Source organism: Cebidichthys violaceus, unplaced genomic scaffold (genome assembly GCF_023349555.1).
Source record: "Cebidichthys violaceus isolate CVI_PGR_0920_01 unplaced genomic scaffold, fCebVio1.0.p SCAF_6, whole genome shotgun sequence".
NCBI classification, from domain to species: Eukaryota; Metazoa; Chordata; class Actinopteri; order Perciformes; family Stichaeidae; genus Cebidichthys; species Cebidichthys violaceus.
Genome location: NW_027176816.1, coordinates 5,928,211 through 5,953,746, shown reverse-complemented (window position 1 = coordinate 5,953,746; position 25,536 = coordinate 5,928,211). Strand labels below are relative to the sequence as shown.

Here is a 25,536-nt window from a genome sequence, read left to right as displayed (position 1 = left end):
AGTGAGATAAAATTCCTGCCTAACCTTGCTACACTCCCCTTTCTAACCACCTCTTGTCAACAACTTTGGCAGAATTACCTGGACACACTGGCTGACAAAGTGTGCTTTCAGGCATCAGTGCCCAGGAATACTTGCACAACCTGGCGTACAAGCAAACACGTACATTGCTTGTGAAAGGCCAGGCCTTTCACAGAAAAGAGGGGAGCTCACAAACGGCAAAGCCAACCGTTCTTGACACACTGCTGGCGTGTTTGTGTGTGGTGTAATGGGTGTGTTTGGGTGTATATTTGCAAGAATGTGACTGTGTGAGTGTACGTTTGCGTGAACGTGTAGGTGTGTGACCAATGCTTTACTGAGGACAGCTGGACTTGTGTCTTCAGGGACAGGCAGTGCGTGTTGCGATTAGATGACATCATTACTATGTTGTGTAAAGGCTTGTCTCGCAGTGATGACCAGTGTGTGGGATGCAAATGCGCTCACCCACTCTAAACAAGTGTCCACTTGATCAGCCCAACAGTGCTCCTGCTCTACAGGATAAACCATATTACACTTGAATGCTCTGACTAATGCACTACAGCTTTTTAATCCAGTAACTTAACTCTATGTAGAAGATCTATTTATTCACTCAGTCTTTATCTATACAGGGTGGTTCAATACGAAACATGTGTACAGAGGAGAGATTGAGATGGGGAGACATTACATAGCAACAAATAATACAAATAGAATACACAAAGCTGACATTAAAACACAAAAAGATACAACTAAAAAGGGTAAATGCATAAAAAACAGACATCATGCTCACAACAAATTAACCTAAAATATTTTAAATTACTCAAATGTACAGTTGCAGATACTGAAGCTTTGGTTAATACTTTAAAATTAGAAGAAGAGATAAGATTATCTGAGATTACAGACATTGTTTGGGAACCTGGCAGACCAACTCATGTTCCAGGACTTTGGTCCACAAAGACTTGATTGTCAATATTTGATTTAATAAGTGATTTTGTATTCCAGTAAAGGACTTTTGACACTGAATAGCACAGGGCATTACTACTACTGCAAGCAAAATGGAGAGAACGACACTTGGGTGTGCACAACTGAAATTAAAAGTATGTATCCCAACATGAGTTATTGCAACTATAATCAGACAGAGCTTCTTACCGCTATATCAGAGGACAGCCTTGCTGAATACTGAGGCAATACTCTGTCGGCGGCCAGCTTCTTTGTCTACTGCAACAAAGGCCGACTCTATGGACCCAATATGTTCCATCGCTCCTTCTTCTATCAACTCTAATTAATAGTGGAGGATTTGATGAGATTCTTTTCCAGCTGTATCTGGGCTCAATGCTCATCATTTCCATGGGGATTTGGGGAAACAGTGACATAGCTAGGCTGATTGATAAATTAATGACTTTTTTTCAACAGAAAGAGAAATTCCATTGTAATTGCACAAACCTGAGCAGGCCAGCTCATTAAATGGTCTAATAGAGGAGATTATAGTTTCGGAACAGAAAGACAAGTAGGAGATGCTAGGGAGGAGAAGCTGGCTGGTCATTTTTGACCCGCAACAAAGGCCGTCACTCTTGTCTCTCTGCGACAGCAGAGATAGAGAAAATGATGATACCATCTCTTCTCACTTTTTTTGCATAAAATGGGAGTTAGCAGATGTGTTTGCATGCTTCTATGTGTATATTACCTCTGCAATGAGGGCCCTCATCCCAGCCATCGGTGCAGTCGGGGACTCCATCACACACTTTGTTCATATGGATACACACATCCAGGTCCAGGCAACCGTGTTCATTGACAGGACACTGGTTCACCCTGTTGTGTGAGCCTGGAAAACAAGCAAAACACATGTTAGGAAAAACAGCAGTATAAAGCAAAATATAGAAAGTTAAAACTCCAACAAATAATTTATATATAATGTTAAAATGAACTTGTTTACATGCAAAGTAAAAATCACAAGAAAATACCTAATGAATTAAAATGTGTGTATTTTAACATTAAGCCTGTAGATGTCATCACACTTGGAATGATCTGTCAAGACCAAAAGAAATTTTCCTAACAGCCCAACAGTTAGAAAATGTTACATTTTTCATTCTAATTTTATTATTATAATCAGGAAGTCTCTTTGAGATCAAGATCCCTTTTGAAAGAGCGACTTGAGAACAGAAGAATTAATAGAACAGAGATAAGACAACAAAACACAGATGGTCATTCATTCATTCATTCATTCCTTCATATCTGAGAGATCTTTTGAGGGCAGGCCCTCATTTGCAATGATGTCTTGTCACACAAAAGCATATACATACAGCATCAGAAACAACCTCCACCTCTAGTTCAATGCACAACCTGCGATGATAGGTGAACACATGAGAAACTGAATGTTCGCTGCATGGGTCAGAGAGAGTCAAATATTGCAGTTACTGTGAATGTGTACAGCATGGCAAAGAGATGAAATATGGTCTGCAAATGTAAGATATCAAAGGAACTTATTAGAAATACCGACGATACAGAATCTGAAGGGGAGTGGCGGGCAAAAGACAAAAGGTGATCTCCTCTGATCCAGAAAAAGCACAGCATGTTTCATTGCCAGCATTACACCAGAACATAGAGTAGATACAGTCTCTACCCTTAATTCTCTCCCACTCTTCTCTTGATCTCTTCTCTCAGCCCACACTGCAGAGCTAACAGTTTGCTTTGGCTGTTTTTCCTCCTCCTCCTCCTCCTCCTCTCTTTCCCTTTTTCTGTCTCTAACATCTGCTGACCCATTTTAGAAAAACACTAGAAGCAGAGAAAATAAAGTTCACCGCCTTCACAGGAAACGATCTGTAGAGTTCTGCGGGTTATGTGCGGTGCTGAAAGGCTTTGAGATGATGTTAAGTGAATTTGTGAACCCTGAGCTGCAAACCTGTTTCAGATGCATCCTTCAGAATCTGACATACACAAAAGTCCTCAGTGTCTGTATATTAGCAGCCAAAATCCAGTTCAATTGACCCTCACACATTTTTTCCTTATCTGAACTGAGACTCTGAGGATGTTGGTTGTTGTACTGTAACAAAAACTGTTTTGACTTGACATTCAGTATGCTAGGTATTTGTGTCATGCACATCCAGTTGAGATGGTGGAGATTAAAAGGTCTTCGAGGAAAATAAAAATACATCTCTCTCGTACTCTTACAAGACATGCTATCAAACAAATCAAAGTGTGGATGTGCATAAAGACTTATGAAGGGAAACATTCGCCTGCATGTCGGCATTCCCTGAAGAAAACCACAAGCTTTCCCTCCAAGTCTTCTCTATCCATCCAAGAGATTAGTAACCACACACATCATAAAATGTAACTCAGTTCAAACAAGTACCTTAAAGTGACAAGCGGTTCTATAATGATCCCACCACAACAGCCTGAGTGGAAAATGTGCCACATTCGAACAGAGAATTAGCTTCTAATACATCTGGCTTAGGGAGAGGGAGAGCTCTCCCATCTGGGGGATGCTAGCATATTAGCAGCCCTCCTACAGCCTCGGCCTCTAAGCCAGTCTGATTTACATTCAATAAACTACCAACCTGGGGATTTCAACAGAAACTGCAGTACCGAGAATAAACTGCCATACCCACAGGAAATAATAAAAAAAAAATCCTGCTAAGGATTTATCATTTGTCAACAGTATTTCTCCGAGTAAGTCATAGTGAAAGTTATCTGAATGATGCACACTGCCAAAATTGGTGTATTTGCAACTATGCATACATGTAAGCACATGTGGCAGAAGGGATGTGTTCGGGATTGAGCAGGTAGACAAATAAACTGATACAATGTCTGTGCTACACTATCCCAGGAATTGCAGCCACCAAAAGACTGAAGAGAACAACTCTACTTTCCATCACACACACACACACACACACACACACACACACACACACACACACACACACACACACACACACACACACACACACACACACACACACACACACACACACACACACACACACACACACACACACACACACACCACTCACCACTCACCAGGAAGCATCACAATACGTTTTTAGAAACACACTCACAACTGCCCGTGACACACAACAGCCATAAATAATTGTTTGAGTTCCACAACACAGTAATACCTTGGCAGGAGCTGAATAGGGACCAGCAGCAGAAAAATAAATAGGATGGACAATATGAAGGATTAAATAACTTTGCAGGAGGGACAATGGAGATGAACCCTGTACTCCCTGCTCCAGTTTGGGAAGTTGTTGGCAGTGTATTACAATAAGCTCCCCTCATACTGGCAGTAGCCATTTCCTGCGTCACCCGTCAGTGGAAGCAGAGGATTGCTGTGCAAATCAGATGGTAAAGAATACAGCAGAACTTCTTTTCATGTTTTTCAAACTACTGGTTTGTTATCAAATTGCTGTTGTGGTCCAAGGTTTTAGAGAGAGATGCACTAAACAAAATCATTTATTTTGAGCCAAAGTGAGATTCAGCTACTTCATAGCATCAACCAATCTTTGTGACACAGTTACCACATTTCTTGTTTTAGCAACCAATTGCACGTTTTGTTCCTTTTGAAATGTCTTGGATCTTAAAACGTTGTTTCCCCCAGATAAACTAAAGTGGCTTTTTAAACCAGATTAAGGGAAATGGTTCTCTTAAACATGGCTTTTGTCTGATTTAACATATTCTTATTAGACTATTTCTATGAAAACTAACATAAACCACTATCCAGATAAGCACTTCAAGACAGGAGCAAAGAAACTGCAGACGAGCTCATTCTACTGTTGGAGATTAGAATCGCACTGTCGTCACAAAGATCAAGGCCTAGACTCCTATCCAAGTGCTGATCACGTTAAGGTTTTTGGCATCGCCCAATTGGCACCTTTTACTGTCAAACTGGAGATTTGAGTCAAGTCTGCAGTGCTTTTTCTCAACTGAAAGATCATTACGTCAACATCCCTGATGCTCCAGGCAAAGCCAACAACAAGTCACAGTTCCATGAATTTGGAAACTTACATGAAGCATTTGGCTGTACAGACCGTGTAGATGTCATATTCCCATCCAAACTCTCTCCGCCCCAGATGCTGAGGAGAACAAGAATTGAAATAACTAGGTTTCTATTCATGTTTCTGGAGTATAAACCGCTTATTTACAGTCCTCAAACACTGTTGCTCAGTGGAAAGATGTAACTCATGATTAAAAGACTTAACTCTTCTATTCTTTATATGCTCAGCTTGAAAAGGGAGTCAATAATGAGAACGAGTGCACAAAGTGGGCCGGTACTCAACGGTACGCAGCACTGGCACTACATTTCACTTCTTTGGTATACTGTGACTTTCTCTTGCGCACCGCCACTTCTCACAAGCTCCATATCAGGTTCTCTAGGCAAGAACATCACTATTAAAAAAAACTGATAAATTTCATTTTGGAAATATATGTTGTGGTTTACTGATCAGGACAAAGTAATTCATACTTTTGCTATCACACTTAATCCAGCAAATTCTTATGCTCTTGCATCGCCTTGAGTCAAAAGTGCCTCATCACTCTCAATTTATAAAAAATGCAACTACCAGGATTTGTATAAGACCAAAAGATACGATCTATCACACTGCGGAATACATTTCCTACCACTCTTGTAACACTTTTGCTGTTATTTTTAGTCTGTGGGAAATGCTTTGCAACTCTCTTTAAAAGTTCCATAAAACATGGATAACTTCATAAAATCGTAATCATCTCCATCTGTTAAGAGGCCACAACATAGAAATGTAAAACCACTTCTATTTTTTTTGCAGGTACCTTTCTGAAACCATTTTCTCTGTTCATTCAGTGCAGAAAAAACACAAATAAGGTACTACAAAGAGAAATGAAATTAATAATTTGGAAATATGGAGATTTAACACAAAATCTGGACTGCTCTTTCGATTAAAAAAAGCTATCATGTGCCCTTTAAATGTCATTAGCAGGTCCTATAGAATTTGCTACAGGAGTGAAGGAATATAATTATTACAGAACAATATTTTACAATAACTTAACTTGTCCTTCACGGGGATAGCACAGATTCTTCAGTGTGTGTGGAAGCCTTGAAGATAAAGCACTGCGAGTGAGAACAATGTAAGAATCTTGGCAGTGCAGTGGATGAGAGACAAAGAAAAAGAGGGAAAATTACAACCCTCACACCTATTAGAAGGGGGAGTGAGGATAATTACATTATCGCACTAAACTGTGTGATCAGCTAACAGTGATATCAGCATATCCTCACTGTGTCCTCAGGGATCTTATTGTTAAAATCTTTCTCCTATCTGCTGCATGAACTCTCTCTCACTTAGTCTCTTATAAGAATCACATATTAAAGAAATGAGCACTGAGAGTAATCTTGATTAAAACATTATAAACTATGAATCATAATGCAGAACTTGTGTTCTGCTTTATTTAAACTCTTATTGCTGCATGTGCTCTTTGGAGTGAAATATGACTTTGTGCAAAGACAATATTACACTTTCTTCCCCTGTGCACAGTGTAGATTTGGGTAATGCATCACTACCTGTGTCACCTTCAAGTAATTCCCCAATACAGAGAGCACTCATCCCTCGGTTATGGCTCTATAGGTTCCACTAACTTGTCTGACCGGCACTAGGCAATAGGGTTGTGACGTGAAAGACGATCTCTCCCAATTTGTGCTTCCCTCAAACACCTCAACCTCTGGACCCCACCATCCCCCATCCCTCAGTTCCCGTAGTTATGCAATGACCTTAAATTTGGATCCCCTGTCGCTCTTTTGTCCTTAGCATAAAAGCCTGCTTTTCTTCCTGCTCTTCGGGTTCCATGCCAGCCCCTGACTGACTCCCATAAAGTCCGCTGTCAGCTCGAATGAATATGTTGTGCAGGGCTACAGGCAGGTCTGCCCATTGACTAACTCTCCGCTCTCTGGAATCACACTTTGCAGCAGAATGCACAACAAGCACATGGCTATGCCAAACCCTACGGAGGCAGCCGCAGCACACGGGACTTACAGTATAGCTGTAGGAAGACCTGATGCGATACTTATTCCTCCAACACGCTTACCATAATCTTAAAAGGATGAATATCAATCACAACAACTTAAGAAAACAGAACATGATGACTAAAATGTTACAACAACTGTATTATACTGTGAGTTACATGTTGTGCTTTACTGCATCTAGACCATAGAAATAAACGACTATAGAGATCCTGACAAATTTGGATAAAAAAAATGTGGAAATCAACTGACATTAATTTGATCCCACTAGAACCACTATTTGTGTTTTTGTTACTAACAACAAACATTTTACAGAAACCATTCAAGACTACAAGGTGGGAGTGATTGACACTGAAAAGACAGAGCTTCGGTAAAGTATCATTTAAACCGGAATACTTCCAGTAAGACAACACCACAAATCTATTAAACCTGTGCACCTGCTTGTTGAAGCTTGTTACAACGGTCTGTTAAATGTGTTGCCACAGAGTAAACTGTCCCTGTGTAAAAATCACCGCAGCACATTTCCCTAAAGTGCCATACAAAGAGACGGCTAGCAAAAACAAACCAACAAACCATCTGCAGCCAGGGGGGGGAAACTGTGAGGCAATTAAACCAGAGGAAAGACTTGAGATGAGATATGAGGAACAGGGAACAGAGATGACTTGAGTCTAGCTTCTTTGCCTGCTTTGACAGGCAGAGAGGAAGACGGTGGGAGACAGGAAAGAAAGACAGAGGCAGAGAAGCAGACAGGGCGTGGAGGAGACAGCAGAGAAAGCGAAGTGGTGCCTGTGTGGCGTGAGAAAGCCCTGTGTTCTCTGTCTGTTGATAGGCTGGTGAAGCTGAGGAGGGCTCAGGGCCACAGACCAGAAGGATTTACTGGGCTTTGCTCCTTCCTCTGTGGAAGCAGTGTGTCAACCACTACATGGTGCCCCCTGTAAGTGCAGCTACATGACTGATTTTAGGCTATGAACTCCCCCTCCCCAGTACAGTAGAAGCCTGCTTTTACAGAAAATGGATCAGAGCTTTACAAAGTAATTTCCATTTTGCTCCTCAGCCTCAATGCTAATCTGCCCCTTTTCTCCAATACAAAAGCTTTTCCTGTAGGATCATCCCTTCTCCCCATCACTCCATGTCCTCAGCAGTTGGCTGTTCCTGGTCGTCTTGGAGAGGCTGCTGAGGCATGACAGTCAGATGGTCCGGACAAAGGACCACGCTGGCGGGCGTTCAGCGGGGGCTCGAGGGCAAGAGATGGACAGATAACGTTATTGTGTGGCCACCTCAGGCAGCTGCACGGATATGATAACTCAATCTTCCCATCAGACAACCCTACCGGGCCATGGCCTCCACTGGCATGGGCCAGAGTGTGTGGGCCAAGGGCCATGATATGGTTGAGTGTTGCTTGTGAGTGTTAGGGTTGAGCTACTTTCAACAGTGTCGTACCACTATTTTGACATCAGACAAACTCTTTGAAGGAGTTTACAGTGTGTTAGTGCAAAGTGTCCTGTTGTAAAGCAAAGACATGAAATCACATGCTTACAGAAGCTTAACATGAGAGTGTGTGTCTGAACATGAGGGTCCACATTTGTCTATTGTTACGTTAAAGCCTCTTCAGCCACGGGTCCCTCAGTTTCATTATGAAACTACATTCCATCGTATATCCCCTCAAAATTACTTTCAAGCATCAACAAGGTCTATATGTGTGTACTACTCCTACTCCCCTATTGAGACGACTTAAATGACAGCCTGACAGTACAAATACAGGGAGTGGCTTGTAATTTGCAAGTGTTAACTACTTTGAGTTATCAGCACATTTTCTCACCCTGAATGAAAGCGGATAGTACTGTGTGGGAAAAGAGGGGCTGTGTATTTACATGATTGACATGCATTCCACCCCCTGCCTGGAAGCCCTCCTGTGGACATTTTCATGCTAAATCTGGGGTTAAAAAGTCTAACAGAGAATTAGGCGCAAGACAATTGTTGCATAAGGATTTTTGACGATGAAAGGGATTCCTTCATGGCAAGCACTTCTCATGATAGAGAAAGTGCTTACATGCTAGCGCTTACTCAAACATCTGTTCCCATTCACTTGCTCATCCACAGTGAATGCAGTTCACGCAAGAATCCTAATTGCATACAGACTCGGGATACAGACAGGGAGTCCATGTTTCGTACAGCGACTATTCTATCAGGGCTAAGAAATGAAATTACAGTTGTCACACAGCACTTTTAATTCTAGCATCATGAAAAAAACTTTCACTAGAAGTGTTAGAAAATGAACGGGATAGTGGGGTTGTATCATGTACTTATCCATGGGCATTGTATTACCTGCAGTAGATGGCAGTCGACAGGCCCCACGTTTGGAGAAACAGAAGTACCAGAGCGGGAGCAAAGCAATGTACTGTACTGTAGACGGGGCCCTGCATTATCTATACTCTCTTCAAAGCCACAAGATTACATTGACAAAAACGTCAATCTCACTGCGCAAAACATGGAGGTTGCTGTTCTACCGCTGCCTTGATCCGTTAGTGTGTTTGTATTCTTATGGGACTTTGGTGAATCTGGATTAACCCTTTAAATCACCAAAGTCACACACCTGGCCGGGTACACCTGTCTGATTCTCCAATCTCACGTCACCCACCATCTACTGTCGCTAATACATTGACTATGGATAAATACCTCATATAACCCCACTTAAAAAAAAAAAAAAAAAAATCTGCCAAAAAGCTCTAATTTTGATGCTTTGAGATGGAAGATTTCACCGGCCAGTACTTGTTTATGATACTAGTACCTCTGGATAAACCTTTTAATTCCAAAAAAATTACACTAGAAACCAAACATAGAAAATGCAACCTAGAAACCTCAATCCACAGGTTTTTGGCTCATTAGCCTTACTGATTTTGGACTTCTGTAGACTGCCTGCTCGACTTCTGCGAGGGAAGCCATGCACTGACATCATGAAGAGCCCTCACCACTTTTTCTCTGCTAGACGGACGCAAGATAACCCTTTAACAGCATACCACAACTGCCAACTGCCAACTGCCACCTCAACCACGGCATGTGCCTCATTTGATGCAACGTTACAACCCCACTACTATGGCAGAAGTCTGTCTTTAGCTCCTCAACATAATTACAGCTCAGATAAATGGTTTGGGAACGACAGGCAATTAGACCTCCAGACAGTATGATACTCAGGAGTGCACTTTCTTCCAGCATGGGTACCAGCGGTGTAGATCAAAGATCCACAGCGGACAAAAGCACACGTTTACAACTCCCACCTCTCCGACAGCAATTGAATTCATGATCGTCGTAAACAAGACAGGTGGCATTTACCAGAAACAAAACTGGTGCTTCAGCCAAATTAGCTACAGTCATTGTGTGGTTTTCATCACAACACTTGAATGGAATAATACAGGCAGACTCATATTTTCATAAATTCCCTTTTCAAATGATATACTATTTAAGAAACAAAGATCCATGATGGCTGCATGCACCGTGTGCTCTGTCTCTGATTAACACAATGTCTTATCTTGTCAATATCTTAGTCAGAGTGCAGCAAAGCTGCCACAGAAGGGAGAGGGGAAGAAAAGAAAAAGGAAGAAAACAGGAGGAAAAAGTTCTTGCCTTGCCTGTAGTTAGTAATTAACTTGAACTGGAGATAATGTCGTAATTATAGTACCACGCACCACTCTAATTCCCATCAACGTTAACGCACAGAACTAGACTGTGGTCAGATTGCACTCAGAATTTTCTTGCAATTCTCTTACCTTCATGAACTAAGCTTGTAAGAGAAAGTTTGACTGCTTTTGTAAACTTTGCGGCTGAGAAAAGAGAGCAGAAGATGAACAGATGACACCTTGAACTTTCAAAATGAAAAGGATAAAACACAAAACTTCCCCAGCTGTTCCAGGTTGCAGTCCCCCTTCTCAGAGGGATCAATGTTTGGCTTGCCTTTATATCTACTACTTCCTTAACAGCTCAGATGAGAGCAGCCTTGTTTACAGCACGCCGGCCTTTTATGATGCTTCCCGGTAGGGATGAAACCAGGCTGATGACCTGCAAACTGTTTCACCCGGTGAATGGAAAAGCCAGGATAACAAGTAAAAGACTTTAGCATTCTGCTGAGTCAGAGCAGGATTTTAATTAAATAACCTCCTCCTCTAGTCATACTCCTCCTAACTCTCCCATCTCCATCTATGCTGGCTCAGGCCCATTCACTCTGTAGCTTTATCTGCAGCGCTCTTTTCCAAACACGACTCACATTTAATGGCTGGATCAACTCAACGGCTGTGGATATAATCACAGTCTGGCTGCTTTTCATTGTGATACTTAAAAGGCGCCTTGACTTTTGACTGTGCTTGTTAGACTGCCAACACATAACGCTGTACAAAGAAAAAGTGCATTAATTGCAGTAACAGATATTTATTATGACTGCCTACGAAACTCACACAAATAGAGGAGCGCCTTAACGAAAGGTAAAGTGACAGGCAGAGTCGAGCCCATGGGAAGCGGGTAATTGAGCAGAACATATCTTGATGTTTCGAGTGAAACACCGCTCTCCATCTTTTCATGCAGAAGATGAATCCCACCATTGCCTGTGTCACCAAATTACATAAGTGTTATGGAAAATTCACTCAGTTCAATTGCTTAGTAGAAAAAGGGCAAAGAAACTGAATGGCCATAGCTTCCTCGAGTGAATTATGTGGGTCACACTTACATAAAATTGCTCATGTTCTGTGATTGCTGTTATTTACAAAACTACAATTGATCATTGTTGAAAAATTCTTCAGCAATTTATTTTTGCTATATTTATTGTACACTATATAAATAAAGAGTAAAGCTGTTAGCAGTGAATTCTGTGTTAATCAATGAATACAGGAGAGTGACAGATAGTAGATGACAGATTATTTTTTCCTGCTCAGCTTCCCCTTTGTATTGCTCTGAATCTGAAAACGATACATCTTGTAACCCCCTCAGCTTTTTCAAACGTTTTTTGAATCCCTAATGCTATGTGTTAAGACTTACTTGTGTTTTCTCCCACAATTTACAAGTCCCTTAATGCTGGGTGTTAGTTGCTTGTCTCTGCGTGCCAGACAATAGTGAGAATGCTTGCGGCATGACAGATGCAAGGTGTGGCACATGTAGACAGTAAAATCTCCATTAGTGCCTGCGTATAAACAGAGGGGAGGCTTTTACCAGAGAGTTTATGGATGGAATGAGAGGATGGAGAAGCTGACAGATGTGAGTGGCTGGGACAAGACTCTTTGTGAATGCACAGATCCCGCAAGAGTCCAGACAAGAGCAGACACATCCCTAAACATTCAGACTAAACACGGCCGCATAATTAGAGCTATAATTCAGCAGAGCAGCCGGAGCACACAGTGTGAGCCTGTGTCCTTCGTAGAAAGGGCATAACCCACCCTCTTATTCAGCCCCAAATTAAACTGTCTGAACATTGTGCTGGTGTCTCTTCAAAGCCATTTAGAGGTATTGAATTTGATGTTATATAACACACTTCGACATGAGGTATAGAAAAAGTTTGAAAACGTTAATTTGCAAACTAGCAATCTCCAGAAAACAAAGTGGAGTAAAAACAGTGATGGTGCTCGTTGCTCTGAACCAGCAGCTTGGAGAGAACATGAGAGCTGAGGACACCAGCCTGCTGAGAGACAGTTTCAGAAGTTACTTCCATGGAGGCATACTTACAGATATCTGGTGATTCGTCAGAGCCATCTGGACAGTCCTTCTCCCCATCGCAGCGCCAGCCTTTAGAGATACAGGTCACCTGGTCCTTACATACAAACTGCTTAGTGCTGCAGGTCTTGGGCTGGTCATCAGCTTTGGGGGCTGGAAAAAAAAGAAAGTTGATGGGTCATTACAAAAAGCAACTTTTCGATCACATATATTTTCAATGAAAGCAATTCTACAGCACCCAAAGAAAATTATTCTTATTTATTCTTGTGTTTGTAATGTTTTTAAGCACTTTTCAACAACTGTTAAATGAAGAATCTACAAAAGGTCATTTCCAGCTTTTAGCAGCATAGATCTTAACCTAGCAGGGCAAAACAACATGCAAGGGTCAACTCAAGTTTACAATGATGTTTTTGTATCAAGAGACCCACAGGCACACTCTATTCAGAAAAAAGAAAAAAGAAAAAAGAAAAAAAAAAAAAAAACATACAAGTTTACAACCAACAGTGGTGCCTTTTAGTTCTGGGGTTTGTTTGTTGTTTCCTCTCTTCTTGCGGACATCTCATTTCTTTCCCTTTTTTTTATTTTTTATTACTCTTAAGGTGTTTTTCAACTTTTACCACAGAGGCTCTTTCATGTGTCACAGCAAAGACATAACTGGGCATTCAATCACCGCCTGACCCATGGGAAAGTGCAGAGCTCGGTAGTTCTGGGCAGTAAGTCAGCACAGATTGTTGAGGTGTACCACAGGCTAGCAGCACCACAGCAACGCTCATGACCCATCAGTACACGCTTTAACTCAGCCACACTCAGAAAAACCCTCGACAACTGGAGCTCTACCTGCATGGTGTTGCATCAGTCTGTCAACACTTAATTAGTCACCTATTTAAAAACGTATCTTAAAAAGGGGCAAGTTCGGTTTTATTTTGCCAGGTTTAGACTTATCCAGTACAATACAAATAGTAACATTTACTGAAAAATGAAAATAGGTTGCCATGTGTATATAAAAGTACAATTCTTCCGGTTATGCGAGTGGACAAAAATGTTACACACAATGAAAAGAGACCGCAAAGGCCACTTCAGGCAGGCAGGAGGTTGCTGTAACTGTACTGTTGGGCAGTAAGGCTCTGGGAGGGACGGCAACGAATGTCTCATTGTGATTCTCTGCAGGGACGGAGCCCTCTCTTGCCCTGGATGACTTGCCTCCCTACATACTTGGCAGGCAGAGAGCTGTTTGGGGTGGGCGGTGGGGGAGCACCGCAAGGGGGCTGGGATGTGACTGAAATCACAAGAGAGCATGAGGCTAGTGTATCATTGCAATCACGTTCCTTTTGACTCTCAGACTAAAGGGTTTTAGACCCTGGTCTTCTTTCATGCGACAGTGTCGTGTATGTGTAAGCACTAAAACGCAAAGACTTTTGAGTGTCATGTTTTAGTAAATACAATTAGAAGCTGAAGGGTTGCAGGGATCAGATCACAGCTTTCCTTATGTGAACAACACCTTGATATTTGAGGAGATTAAGAGACGGAGAGAGCGCTGGGTTTTAAAATGCAGAGCGTTCGCTCCGTTCTTCTCTTCGCACAATGGCAGGGGCAAGGCTTACGAAACTAAATTCAAGTGATGCAAGAGAATGAGATTTAAATTCAGCCATGCGACACCATAATTCAGAGTCTGTGTCAAATGGCATAAGAATGTGACAGGATATAAATTTCACTACGAGAGTGAGACAGAGTGCTGTAAAAGAATGGCTGAAGACCAGCGACTGAATCAGTTTAGACGACATGTGCACACCCAACTCTTCAGTGAAGGAATGAGAGAGAGAGAGGCTAGACATGGCCTGGGGCCAACTAATTACACTGGATTTGCCTGTGCTTATATGTTGCTATTTAATCTGCCCAAACAACCAAACAAACAGCCACACTGATTTGGCCCTGAGCAGAAGAGAGTAACAGCACTGAAACCTCCGGCAGGCCGCTAAATGACGGCATATAGCGGCCTCGATCTCTCTGGTCCCCCGTGTGAAGCCGCTGGGCTGAGCCAGTTGTTCCCTCTGAGTGGGCATAAAAATGGAAATAAAACATTGTGGGTTCTAATTTTATCATCGCTTTAGACACCAGCATGAAATGGCCGCAGAGGGGAGAACCTCTGAGCCTAATTGGAGGTTGTGGCAGAGGAGGGGTTAGAGACCGAGGGAAAGACTGGCAGCCTTCCCCCTCAGCAGTCCTATTTCAAAGCCCACTGAAATATCTCAAACAGAGATGTGAATTGTTAATTCAGCCTGCAAAGTCGCCTTTTTTCCAAAGTTCCTGCCAAAATGCTGACAATTTTTAGAGGTTCCAAATCAGGCTAGAATGTTAAACCATTTGAGTCCACTTTTACCTACAAAAAGGAATGAAGAAGGCCTTTATTTAGTCTCCTGGGATTGGCCCAACAGCAAACACCAATCCCATTGAATCAAGGTACATACTCGACTTACAAAAACTCCTATAAGCCCAGTGTGTTCGCCTCCAACAGAGTCCCCTCCTGATAATGCCATTCCAACTAAAGCATTTCCTGCCACAGCTGAAGGCAACTCGATCACACTGCTGTGACTAAATGGTCGGAAATCCCACGATGTTCAACTCTTCCATCCACAAAAAAGAAGAAATAAATCTCACAATCTGTTGCTTATGATCAACTTCTAAAAGTGTGGGTCTACACTTGAAACACAGCTCCTTCCACACTAAGATAACCTGAAAAAACAACCATCCTCTGGGTATCTATTAGAGCAAAAATACATTTAATTAGAGAAGAAAATTAGAAAACTAACTTTCATAGATTTAGCTGAAACCCTCAAGAGTTTTGAATTTCACACCATTACACAATAAAGACAACTTTGGAAGCGCTACAGGAATCAGAGTTTCTATTTCTGAAGATAAATTACACGATGTACAAAAATCTTTATTTGGCTGGTTTAAAAAAAAAAAAAAAAAAAAAGCTGTCATAATGCCCATCTTCGTCACTCTGATGTAGTTACAACATGTTACATGGACAGTGGTGTCATTTAAAACATCTTTACGGGAGAGAAAGTCCTTGAGGTGACTAAGTCCAAGAATGCCTGAAGTACTAAAAGTAAAGCAGTAAAAATGACAAATGGCAAATTTGTCCAGTCGACACTATTCTGTTCTTTCTATTGAACTAAACATCTTATTAATGGTTTTTCAATGGCTTGAATTCTCTTATTTGGAAAAGGAGAAATTCAAGAACACTGAATCGGGATGTGGGGTGAAAATTAGAAATCAAACTGTATTTCTATTTTTTCCCTCATTATACCATAAAATCAAGAAATCGTAATGAACTCACTGCAGTTTATGGACCAAAAAACATCTATCAGAGGTTTTGCCTTGGTTATCAAGTGCTGAAGTTAGTGCACTTTGTAGGTGCTCTGAGGGGAGAATAGAGGTTCTATGCATGAATGTGTAAGATAAGCTAAACTGACGTACAAGCTGTTGTCACTAAAAGATACATTGAACAACTGTTTTAATCCTGAGTTGACATACACACTACACCATCAATCACTGAGTTGCTTCCTACTACATAGATGCCCAGGCTCCAGTTGTCTGACTTAGTTTGATTTTGAGCATACTGCCAGTCGTATGGAGCACACACTGTATTTCCTTATGCAGGGCCACTGGAGCTCTGCGCTGCCTAAACAGTGCACCCTGAATTGCCCCTCAGCACTGTGCATGGCAAAGCGCAGTAAACACAAGCGAATGAGCAAATGTTTGAATGTACACAGAGCCCAACTCTTACAGAAACAGCCCTCCTGAGTGCCTACTAAAAAGAATTAAGTACTTTCAAGGCTATCTTTTCATTTGCGATAATACATTTAAGGTGTTGTTTTGCTATTATGTAATACAATAACTTTTGTCTTAAACAATGGCAAAAGGCCCAAAGCAACTCTGTGAGATGGAACAGGATGGGATGGTGAGTAAATGGTGTTGTGGCACTAATTCAGCAGCCAAGTGATGGAGGCCTCCAGACACCGTCACCAGCTGGGACACAACACTGACCCACTTCCCCCCCGCTCCGATCTGTCTCTCTCAATATGGCCATCCCTGCTCTACAAATCAACTCCAGATCCATGGAGCACATTCCAGCACCTTCTAATTGATTTCATGTGTGTACATTTGCCTTCCAAAAGAAGTTGTGTTACAGATGAGCAGCTAGATTCAAAGAAACAAAACGGCTTCGCTTTTGAATTCAAGGGAAACTTACTTGTTGCTGGTTTACTCTTTGCTGCATGACCGACTTAAGATTCCACACTACGTTTCCATTTTAAAATGCATATCTTTTGCTACATTTATGTCTAGATTTACAAATCTGCATTTCATCATGCTACTACTGCCCACATGCGGAGGAAGAAAGCTGTTATTGGAGCTATTTGCGAGCGGCGTGTCCAGCGGCATTATCGGCCTACGAAGCAGACATTTGAAGTCACGGTTTGCGGCTGTGAGGAGGGCCATGGATATAAAACAGAGCTCTTTTCTTTTTTATCAATGCTTTTTTTGTTCTGCACAACTATTGTGAAGTTCCCCCCCCAAAAAATGTAAACGAACAAAAACATAAATGCTCCCCAGTGCGACAGGGACTTCCAGCCACCGAGCACAGAGTGACAATAGAAAACAACAAAACCGAAGGGAAACGTGTAAGAGACGTGTGTTGTACAAATTTCTTGACCCATAATCTAATAAAACTTGGATTTTTAAGTGTTCATTTTTAAGTAAATTTGATATGTGTGTGTGTGAGAGAGAGAGCGAGCAAGACCTGCAGCTTTGTAATTAAGTTTGGAAAATAAAAATATGTTCTTTTGAGTAAAAAGAGAAAGATTATAGAGGAATATCTAAGTATCAAGCACAACCTTTTATTACTAAAGAGTACAATAATACTTTGTTGTATTTTCTGTAACAAAGCAACCAATCTACTTCCCGTTTACACCGGCCCACACATGCCCAGTGTATGTGAATAGTCATGTGATATTTGGGTTTTTTTAGGCGTGTTAGTATGGACACAAATCATTTTGAAAACGGTGACGGAGCGCCCTTGTAGATGTAGATCGTATTAGTGTTGATGTAGACTTAGAGTGCATATACAAAGTGTAACAGAGGCCTGACTTTATGCTACACATTTCATAAAAAGTTCTAGATGTCTGTATTTGTGTATTATATGTCTCTTATAGTTATTGTTTGCCACACACCACAGTGATAAAGACCATTATCCAAATGCACACAGACAAAAAGATATACAATACTTACTTTTGTTTCTAATCAAGACTGAGCACATCCTAGTATTCAACCAACCCAATCCCCTTGTGGATAATTTCTAGGCTAAGCAATAGAGCATGGATTCTATTAAATCCTGTTAAAAGATAGCAGTACCAATGGCAATGTGAAATGACTGAATGAATGAGCAAATAAATGGGACTCTGTCTGGGTACAATGGCAACTACAGGAGAAAGTGGAAATACATCCAGAACTGTGTCTCATCACCCATCACTTCTCCCCTTCATGGTCCTCCATTGTGGAACTCAGGTCTTCCAGAATGTTTCAGGGAGTGAAAAAAAGCAAACCGACTACAGTATGTAATTAGACCCCCGAGGTCAAGTTTGAAGTGATTTCTCTGCGCTCAGTTTAGCTAGGATTTCAAAGCAAGAATCTGTGCATTATAAATAACAATTAAAACCAAACAAGGACCAGAGGGAAGAGAATGAGGGCAGAGGGAAGTTGTTATTTTGAATGTTGTGCTGTATTAATTATTCACATGGAAGACAAACAATTTTTTAACCAAAGTTGGAGCCTTTTAGATGAAAAATGTGGAAAATTATGTTAAAAGAGGGTAAAAAGTGTGATAAAAACTACCTAATGTAAAGCCCTGCCTGGACCACTACTGGGGCCAGTTAATGAACTTCTTTAATGGCCACACCGTGCAGTGCCCATCTAGTGGAAACAACCACTTAGCTTTGTGTCAAACCAAGCCACAGCCAAGCACTAGAGCACTTTAACCAGGTCACAGTGCACATTCAATGTCCACAGGCTATTCAAGTTCTGATCCACAATTGCTATTTTCAAAGAGGTTGGACATGCATAAACAGCAGAAGACTGAGTTGGAGTTAGTGCCTACTCTTGTGCCTGAAAGCCTTGTTTTTGTGTCACTGCACAACAAAAAGGGTCCAAGCTTTGACCTCGGAGGTAACCTGATGAGGCTCTGCAGGACGTCACAGGCCAGAGCAGTAAAAAGCAACGCAGTAAAAGACGTACCCTGAGTGAGTGTGATTGATGGACATAAAGATAATTGTAAATAGGTCTTATTGTGCCTTCTACAGAGCTCTTCCACACCCTCCCTGGAGTATCTGCACAGCACAGCTCTGTGCACCCATAGAGGAAAAGACAAACTACATTCAGCTGTTATGAAAACAGAATATGTGAGCCACAAAATGAAGGCTGGGCCACATAAATTGAGGCATTCACTGCAACTGGGATGACTGTAAATGCTGCTTTGCCTCTGTCCTCTCAAGCTACCAGGCGAAAACTAGCAAAGCTACAGAAATAAGGAGCGAATACAGAATGTTATTAAACAAGGATTTGCCTCAGCTGAAGGATGAAATGTTCCTGTGATTTAATGAGAGTCGGTCTCTATGAAGCCCTCATTAGATTCAATCTAAAGGAGGCAGGAGGGAGGAATGTTCCTGGCTTGATAATTGCTAGGACTGACTCAAACAATACACAAATGAGTTGTCATCCACTTCAGACCTTAACAGATGACCTCTTTGTTCAGCGCTGAGATCCTAAAACTTGTTTGTGCAATACATTAAAAAAAAGGTTTCAACTTGACATGAATGTTCCTTAGACCTTCTGAAAATACAGCATGCACTACGAGGAATTTAACTCTCACAAAGTATGATTGTCCTACAGATAACTGGACATCACAATGGATTAGAAACTTAACTTTCAGGAGTTACTTCACTTTTACATAGACGCTGTAACGTCAGAGACTACACACACACACCCTTCAATCTTGATAGTATTGTTAAGAACCACAGAGTACATCCAACTAGTTCACGGCCCCACGCAGTAGAGCGTTGCACCAACATGGCTTACTCCTGGTCTTAAGCTAAGTCAGTCGTAACTTGGCATTCGAGTCTAACCTAATATCAACACTGCTAGCCAAAAGGCATAGTCAGATGGGTACACACATGCAGCGCTAAGACCGGGCTTTGTTAAGAGGCTTAAGCTTGGTTAGAGCAAACGACGCAAGTTCCATGTTAAATACTGAGCAGCTTGGAAGAGGCTACAGTTCAAGATCATAGCAGAAGAAGCACATGCAATAATCCAGACCCCGTTTGCCCTCTAACAAGTAGAACTAGTGCTCAGTAGATCTGCTTGCTCTTGTCTTAAATAGTGTTTTTCTGTGACACACATCAAAATGGAAAATGTGTGCTTATGCTTATTGTGAAGAAGTATTAATGATAAACATGGCATGTGTTGTTTTTCATGTTAAGTACATTTAATGAATTTAAGAGTTATCTTAACTGTGTATATAGTATATACACAGTATATGTTGGTTTGCGCAGCTGTGCTGAAGTTATCGTATAGCCTGTATGATCATCAGATTAAAAGTATTGAATTATATATATATATATATATATATATATATATATATATATATTGTTGTATAGGTCTTGGAATTGTTGGCCTAAAATGTATGTTTAATTGATCATCAAAGAGACTGAAGATAAAATGTGTACAATTCCATCAAATAGGAACATAATAAAAACATAATATTTGTGTCATTATTTTTGCAACAACACAGAGAGCATGAATGTACAAAAACAAACCAATGACGAGAGCCTTTTCTGTCCATGAAATTGTAATCTTATCTCCATAGGTCATAGTCTCCCCTCTGACCAGGTGTGGTAGCAAATAAGGGTCCCTGTGAATAAATCAATTCTCCAGTTGCGCTCAAAGTCAGCGATATGGGATGAGGATGACCCGGTAAATCCAACAGACCAACACACAAAGAGCAGCAGCTAAAATTGTACAAAAACTGACAATCGGAAGGGTCAACATGTGGCATCTGGTGAGGAGTTCACCATTAATGATGTTGAAGGAAAACGGGAGTCACAAAGCCAGTATTCTCATAGCTGTGCCAGGTATCCGGCAAACGTTGCAACCCTCTGCAACATTTGAACAACTCTATGTACCCTCTGTACGAAGTGCTGTGTGTTCCTATCTAAAGAAGTGTCTTAATGTGCCATGTTAAAAAAAAAAAATACTCATTTCTAAGAGATATCATCATATATATATATGACAGAAAAGGAAAACAGCAATGCATAGCAAGCCTGATTATATCACCAACAATAACCCCATGAATCCTACAGCGCCGCATTGACACACACCCACACTCCCTATTTTGTTAAGGAAGCCGATCCGTTCCTTTTTTGGGTCTTTGGAGCTGAACAGGGTAAACAGCGATGTAGCGTGCAGAAAACACCACATACAGTACACCCCTGCTATTCACAACCAACAAACACTCTTTCATCTGCAGTCTCACGCCTTCAATATGTGGCAACAACACTGAGGACATTTATGTTAATCTGGTGTTACCTTCTGGTCACAGTTGATTGCAATGCAGCGCAGGAAGTAGAGGGATAAAAAGGGGATCTTTCCTGCTGAAAAAGCCAAGAATCCAACCGTCTGCTATTATCATTTCACAAATATTTTCACACGTTCAAGACCAAAATGCAAAACACCTGCACACACGCTTTACATTAAATCTGAGAAGCCAAAGAAAGAATGTGCTCAAAACTGGAAACTTCGGCTGAATTTCAATCCACATATTTTATGCCTTTTTTTATCCTATGTGACTCTGTGAGAAGACTCTGATGGGCAGAAGATCATTATGGGGATCATCTGTTACCTGATAAGAGTGCATGAATAGACAGCCTCAGGTGTACATAGTTATAATAACCGCTCCCCAGTGACCTCCACTTGGAAAAGCTGAAGAGGGAAGTCCAAGCTCTATTAGTTGTTGAATTTGTATGAGTGATGGTGAATTTTTCCAGCAGATGTTTCCAGTGACAGTTCTGAGGAAAAGGTAAAGCCAGGTCCCATTAAAGAGGTCAGGCAAACAGAGTGTATGCTCCTCAGGAATTCAACCTCTTTAGCCTCTGACCCACATCTACACTTTTCACCAGCGGGATTCTTCTGCCTCTAAAGGTTGTTGATATCCTTCATGTGAGCGCAGTAGTCATAAAGTTATCCAATGTGGATGTCTTAATGGTATAATTCCAAACAATAAGCAAATTTTGCTACATGCAATGCAAAATGCAATTTAAAAATATGAATGACTCAATACTGAAATGCTATTTTCTCAGCTAAAATGACATATCTAAAATAATGAAGCATTATATTTACTGCAATGTCAACTAGAACTGAAATGATTAGGTCATTGATTGTGAAGTCAGAAAATGAATCACTATTTTGAAAATAGATTAGGGTCGCAAGAAACAATTATTTTCACAATTCAGAAAATAGTGAACATCCCAGATCATGTGTCATTCTTAAATTACTTGTTTTGTCTGACCAAGAGTCCAGAATCAAAACTCTCTTTAGCACAAAAATCACCACATACAACAAAAGCAGCAAATTGTCACAATTGATAAGCTGCAACTTTGAGAGCTTTTGGCATTTATGCTAAAAATGATTTAAGATTAATAAATTATTAAAATAGTCGGCGATTATTTTCCTGACGGATGACTCTGTAACTGATTCATCGATGTTCAAGCACAATGCCAACTATTTTGATGGTTCCAGCTTCTCAAATGTTAGAATTTAATGATTTACTTTGCCTTATTATTATGGGAAACTGAATATCTTTGGGTTTTAGCTGGACAAAACAAGCAAGTTATTGAAATGTCCCTGAACGGGATGACACCTTTAAGTGCCTCAATAATACTCTAGTCAACGGCAAAGATCAATAACAAACAAAAGAGCTCTGTCCAATGTTAAACTTTTCACTTGCGGCCTTCTGAACTTCCTCTCACTAATACTTTCCCATTCATAAAGTCAGGCTGTGGCCCAGCGGTGATCCAGACAAATCCAGTCCAAGTGGCTGGCCTTAGGGCTTCCAACCCATCACGTGACCATTTCGGACCAACACTGCTACTAATAATGTAACACGCACCTATAATTTACATCACTGACTCATTGTGATGTAACTATGTTGACCTATGCATGCAACTACGTATGAAACTATGTCAGCTAGAGAGAATCAAATACTGACTCCAGAAGTTTATTCTGTTCACCCGCCCTCACCCCCAGCTCTTCCACTGGTCCCTCCCCCCACTTGCAGTCACATCTAAGTTGGATTAATGGTCTCCCTGTGTCCAGATGTTACATACTGATGGAGGAGGTGGGAGGAGCTTGCCCACTCCTGTAACCTCAGCTATGGCTTTCACTATGAACAGACTCCATCACTATCTAATGAAACTTACATAAGACCTCCCAACACAGAGAAGGAAAGGGGCTATTTTTATAAAGACATTGGCAAAATTAAGGTTTTAATGCGTTACTTTTCTTTGGGCACAGAAGTAAACATGGGCTAAAAGAGTAGGAACTGTCAGATTGATATTACAAATATGTATTCATGAAAAAGCTGTCAGGTCTGAGCTGGACAGAACAGAGGACATGCTTGACTTTTTAATATGAATGACTAACAATAGATTCCAGAATATGACAATATATAGGCTGAATAGCATGTGCTTTCTGGTTGAACCTAATTTAGAATACTATTCATGTAAGTGCAACGTTAAATATTGAATGAGGCAAAATATACATGCAGTAAAAAATACATTTAAAAAAATACAAATACATTGGCTATTTTGTAGCTTGAGGTTTCCCTTGAAGTGTTCAAGAAAGAAAAGGCAAGCTGCTCAGCTCAACAGGTCTGCAATGCACTGTCACAAGAGCAATGGTGCATTTGATATCTCATTATTACTATCAGAGATTCGGGAGGATTAAGGAACTCCAGGGACGTAACAGGATAAGTGCTCATTTCACTATCACACAGTACCTGGCTGTCACTAATAAGTTGTAGTTCCCAGCCAGCTACCGCCGCTACACGTCGGAACACGCCGCGCCATTGAGATTACACCTTTACGAGCAGACACAACTGTTGTTTTCATGTGCGAGGAGCAACAGAAAACAAACATGAAAGCTGACCTGACCGAAGGCTCTCATAGGTTTGATATGGAACTCAAGTCGACTGCTTCTTCTTTTTTTTCTTTTTTAAAATATCAACCGCACGTTTGGTTTGAATGGTAGCCATCAGCTGTGCTCATACAGACAATATACATGAGGAATTGATGGATATACATGGTGGAGAAATGGAGAGGGGATATAGCCATTTTGTCGCAGTCAATCACAAATGGTGTCGTTTCGTGGAAACGGGTCGATCGTGCAAGTGTTGCCTTCTACCTGCTGGATATTCCAACAGTGAATAACCTTACTGTCTGCCATCCTCGCAGGCAGGCCCATACTGTCTGCTCAGACAGGAGCTCTGCTAAATACAAAAATAAAAAACGCACTGATTTTACGCCAAAATAATCAACGCGCTGCTTATTTGTGTGGTTCTCTCTCTGGTTAAAGATTGTCTTAATTATCGATCTCTTCCTCTGAGGAGACTGCTGTGTGTGTTATTGTGAAGGCAACCTATCTGCGGTGTTGGCTCCAACTCTGGTGAACACAGGCCTGTGCACAAATGCTTTGCAGGGGGGAAAAAAAAACAAAAAAAAGTGGTCATGCTTTCTCGAGTAATCACAATGCAAGATGACACAACAGGCTTCTTACCTACGGTTGCACCGTTAGGAGATAGGATCTCCAAGCAGAGTATAAATCCCAAGTAGAACAACCTCATCGCCATCTCCTGAGCAATGCTCGGCGGCACTGTTGTTAGAAAGGAATAGGGGAAAAGTTGGCTGGATTTCTAAAACCTAACAACCCGATCGACCACCTCATCCGAACCCCTTCAATGGTCCGGGTGCGATTGTCCGTTCAGTGGCACCCTCAGCCCCTCAGCACGGTGGCCGCTTCAGACGGGCTTCAGCAATGAAAGGAGACTTGCTTAAAGCCCGGCAAGGCTGTAGGCGATGCAGCAGCACAGTCATGTATATTTCTAATTGATTATAGGCATTCAAACATGATGCACTGTGTAACCTCTGTCTCTCAGTGCTTGCTGGGGTCTCTTGTTTCACCACACCATGCCACCAGAATCGTCCACACGTCCTCAACAACCGTAGCCGCCGGCTCCGTTCAGCTCATTCCGTGCCAAACTAAAAAGAAAAATTAAAAAGTAAAGGCGTTTTTTTTTTTCTTCTCCCCCCTCGGAAATCCGATGCCTCACTGTGCTTGTGGTTGCATGAGTGGATGGTGAATCTCAAGCTCCAGCACTGTGAACGAGCCCGTGACGTAAGCTCGGCTCCTCAACAAAAAAAAGGGGATAACTAAGCGGCGAGCACCGTCTGCGCATGCCCTAACACACCTCCTTTTATCCTATTTCATGCGCTTTCTCGTCAACCGTGGAGGTGGGAGAGAGAGGCGGCTCTCCCTGCAACTGCAGCTGTGGGATCAGCCATGTTGGCTCTAAATTTTAACAGGACCCTGATTTTTATTTCTCCTTACAAAATGGATAATAATAATACTGCAAAGTAAATTAAACACCTGTGAAACACTGACATGCTGCTTACAGAATTGTTGAATATAATGTCTCCTTTTAAGGTTTTTTTTCCCCCTTACATCAACAGTTATTTCATATAACCTCT

At 41.3% G+C, this 25,536-nt stretch overlaps 1 protein-coding gene across 2 annotated transcripts in view; it reads right to left on the bottom strand.

The window, feature by feature from the left end:
* The window catches only part of LOC137889838 (low-density lipoprotein receptor-related protein 1-like), an 83,383-nt gene extending 58,179 nt beyond the window's left edge, over nucleotides 1–25,204 (bottom strand). For both annotated transcript variants that reach the window (XM_068733910.1, XM_068733911.1), the window contains exons 1-3: nucleotides 24,566–25,204; nucleotides 12,695–12,835; nucleotides 1,697–1,834 (exon numbers count right to left, since the gene is read on the bottom strand). In XM_068733910.1, the coding sequence (XP_068590011.1) occupies nucleotides 1,697–1,834; nucleotides 12,695–12,835; nucleotides 24,566–24,638 (352 nt within the window). In that variant the 5' untranslated portion in view covers nucleotides 24,639–25,204. The remainder of the gene's footprint in view (nucleotides 1–1,696; nucleotides 1,835–12,694; nucleotides 12,836–24,565) is intronic.
* Nucleotides 25,205–25,536: the final 332 nt, after the last annotated feature.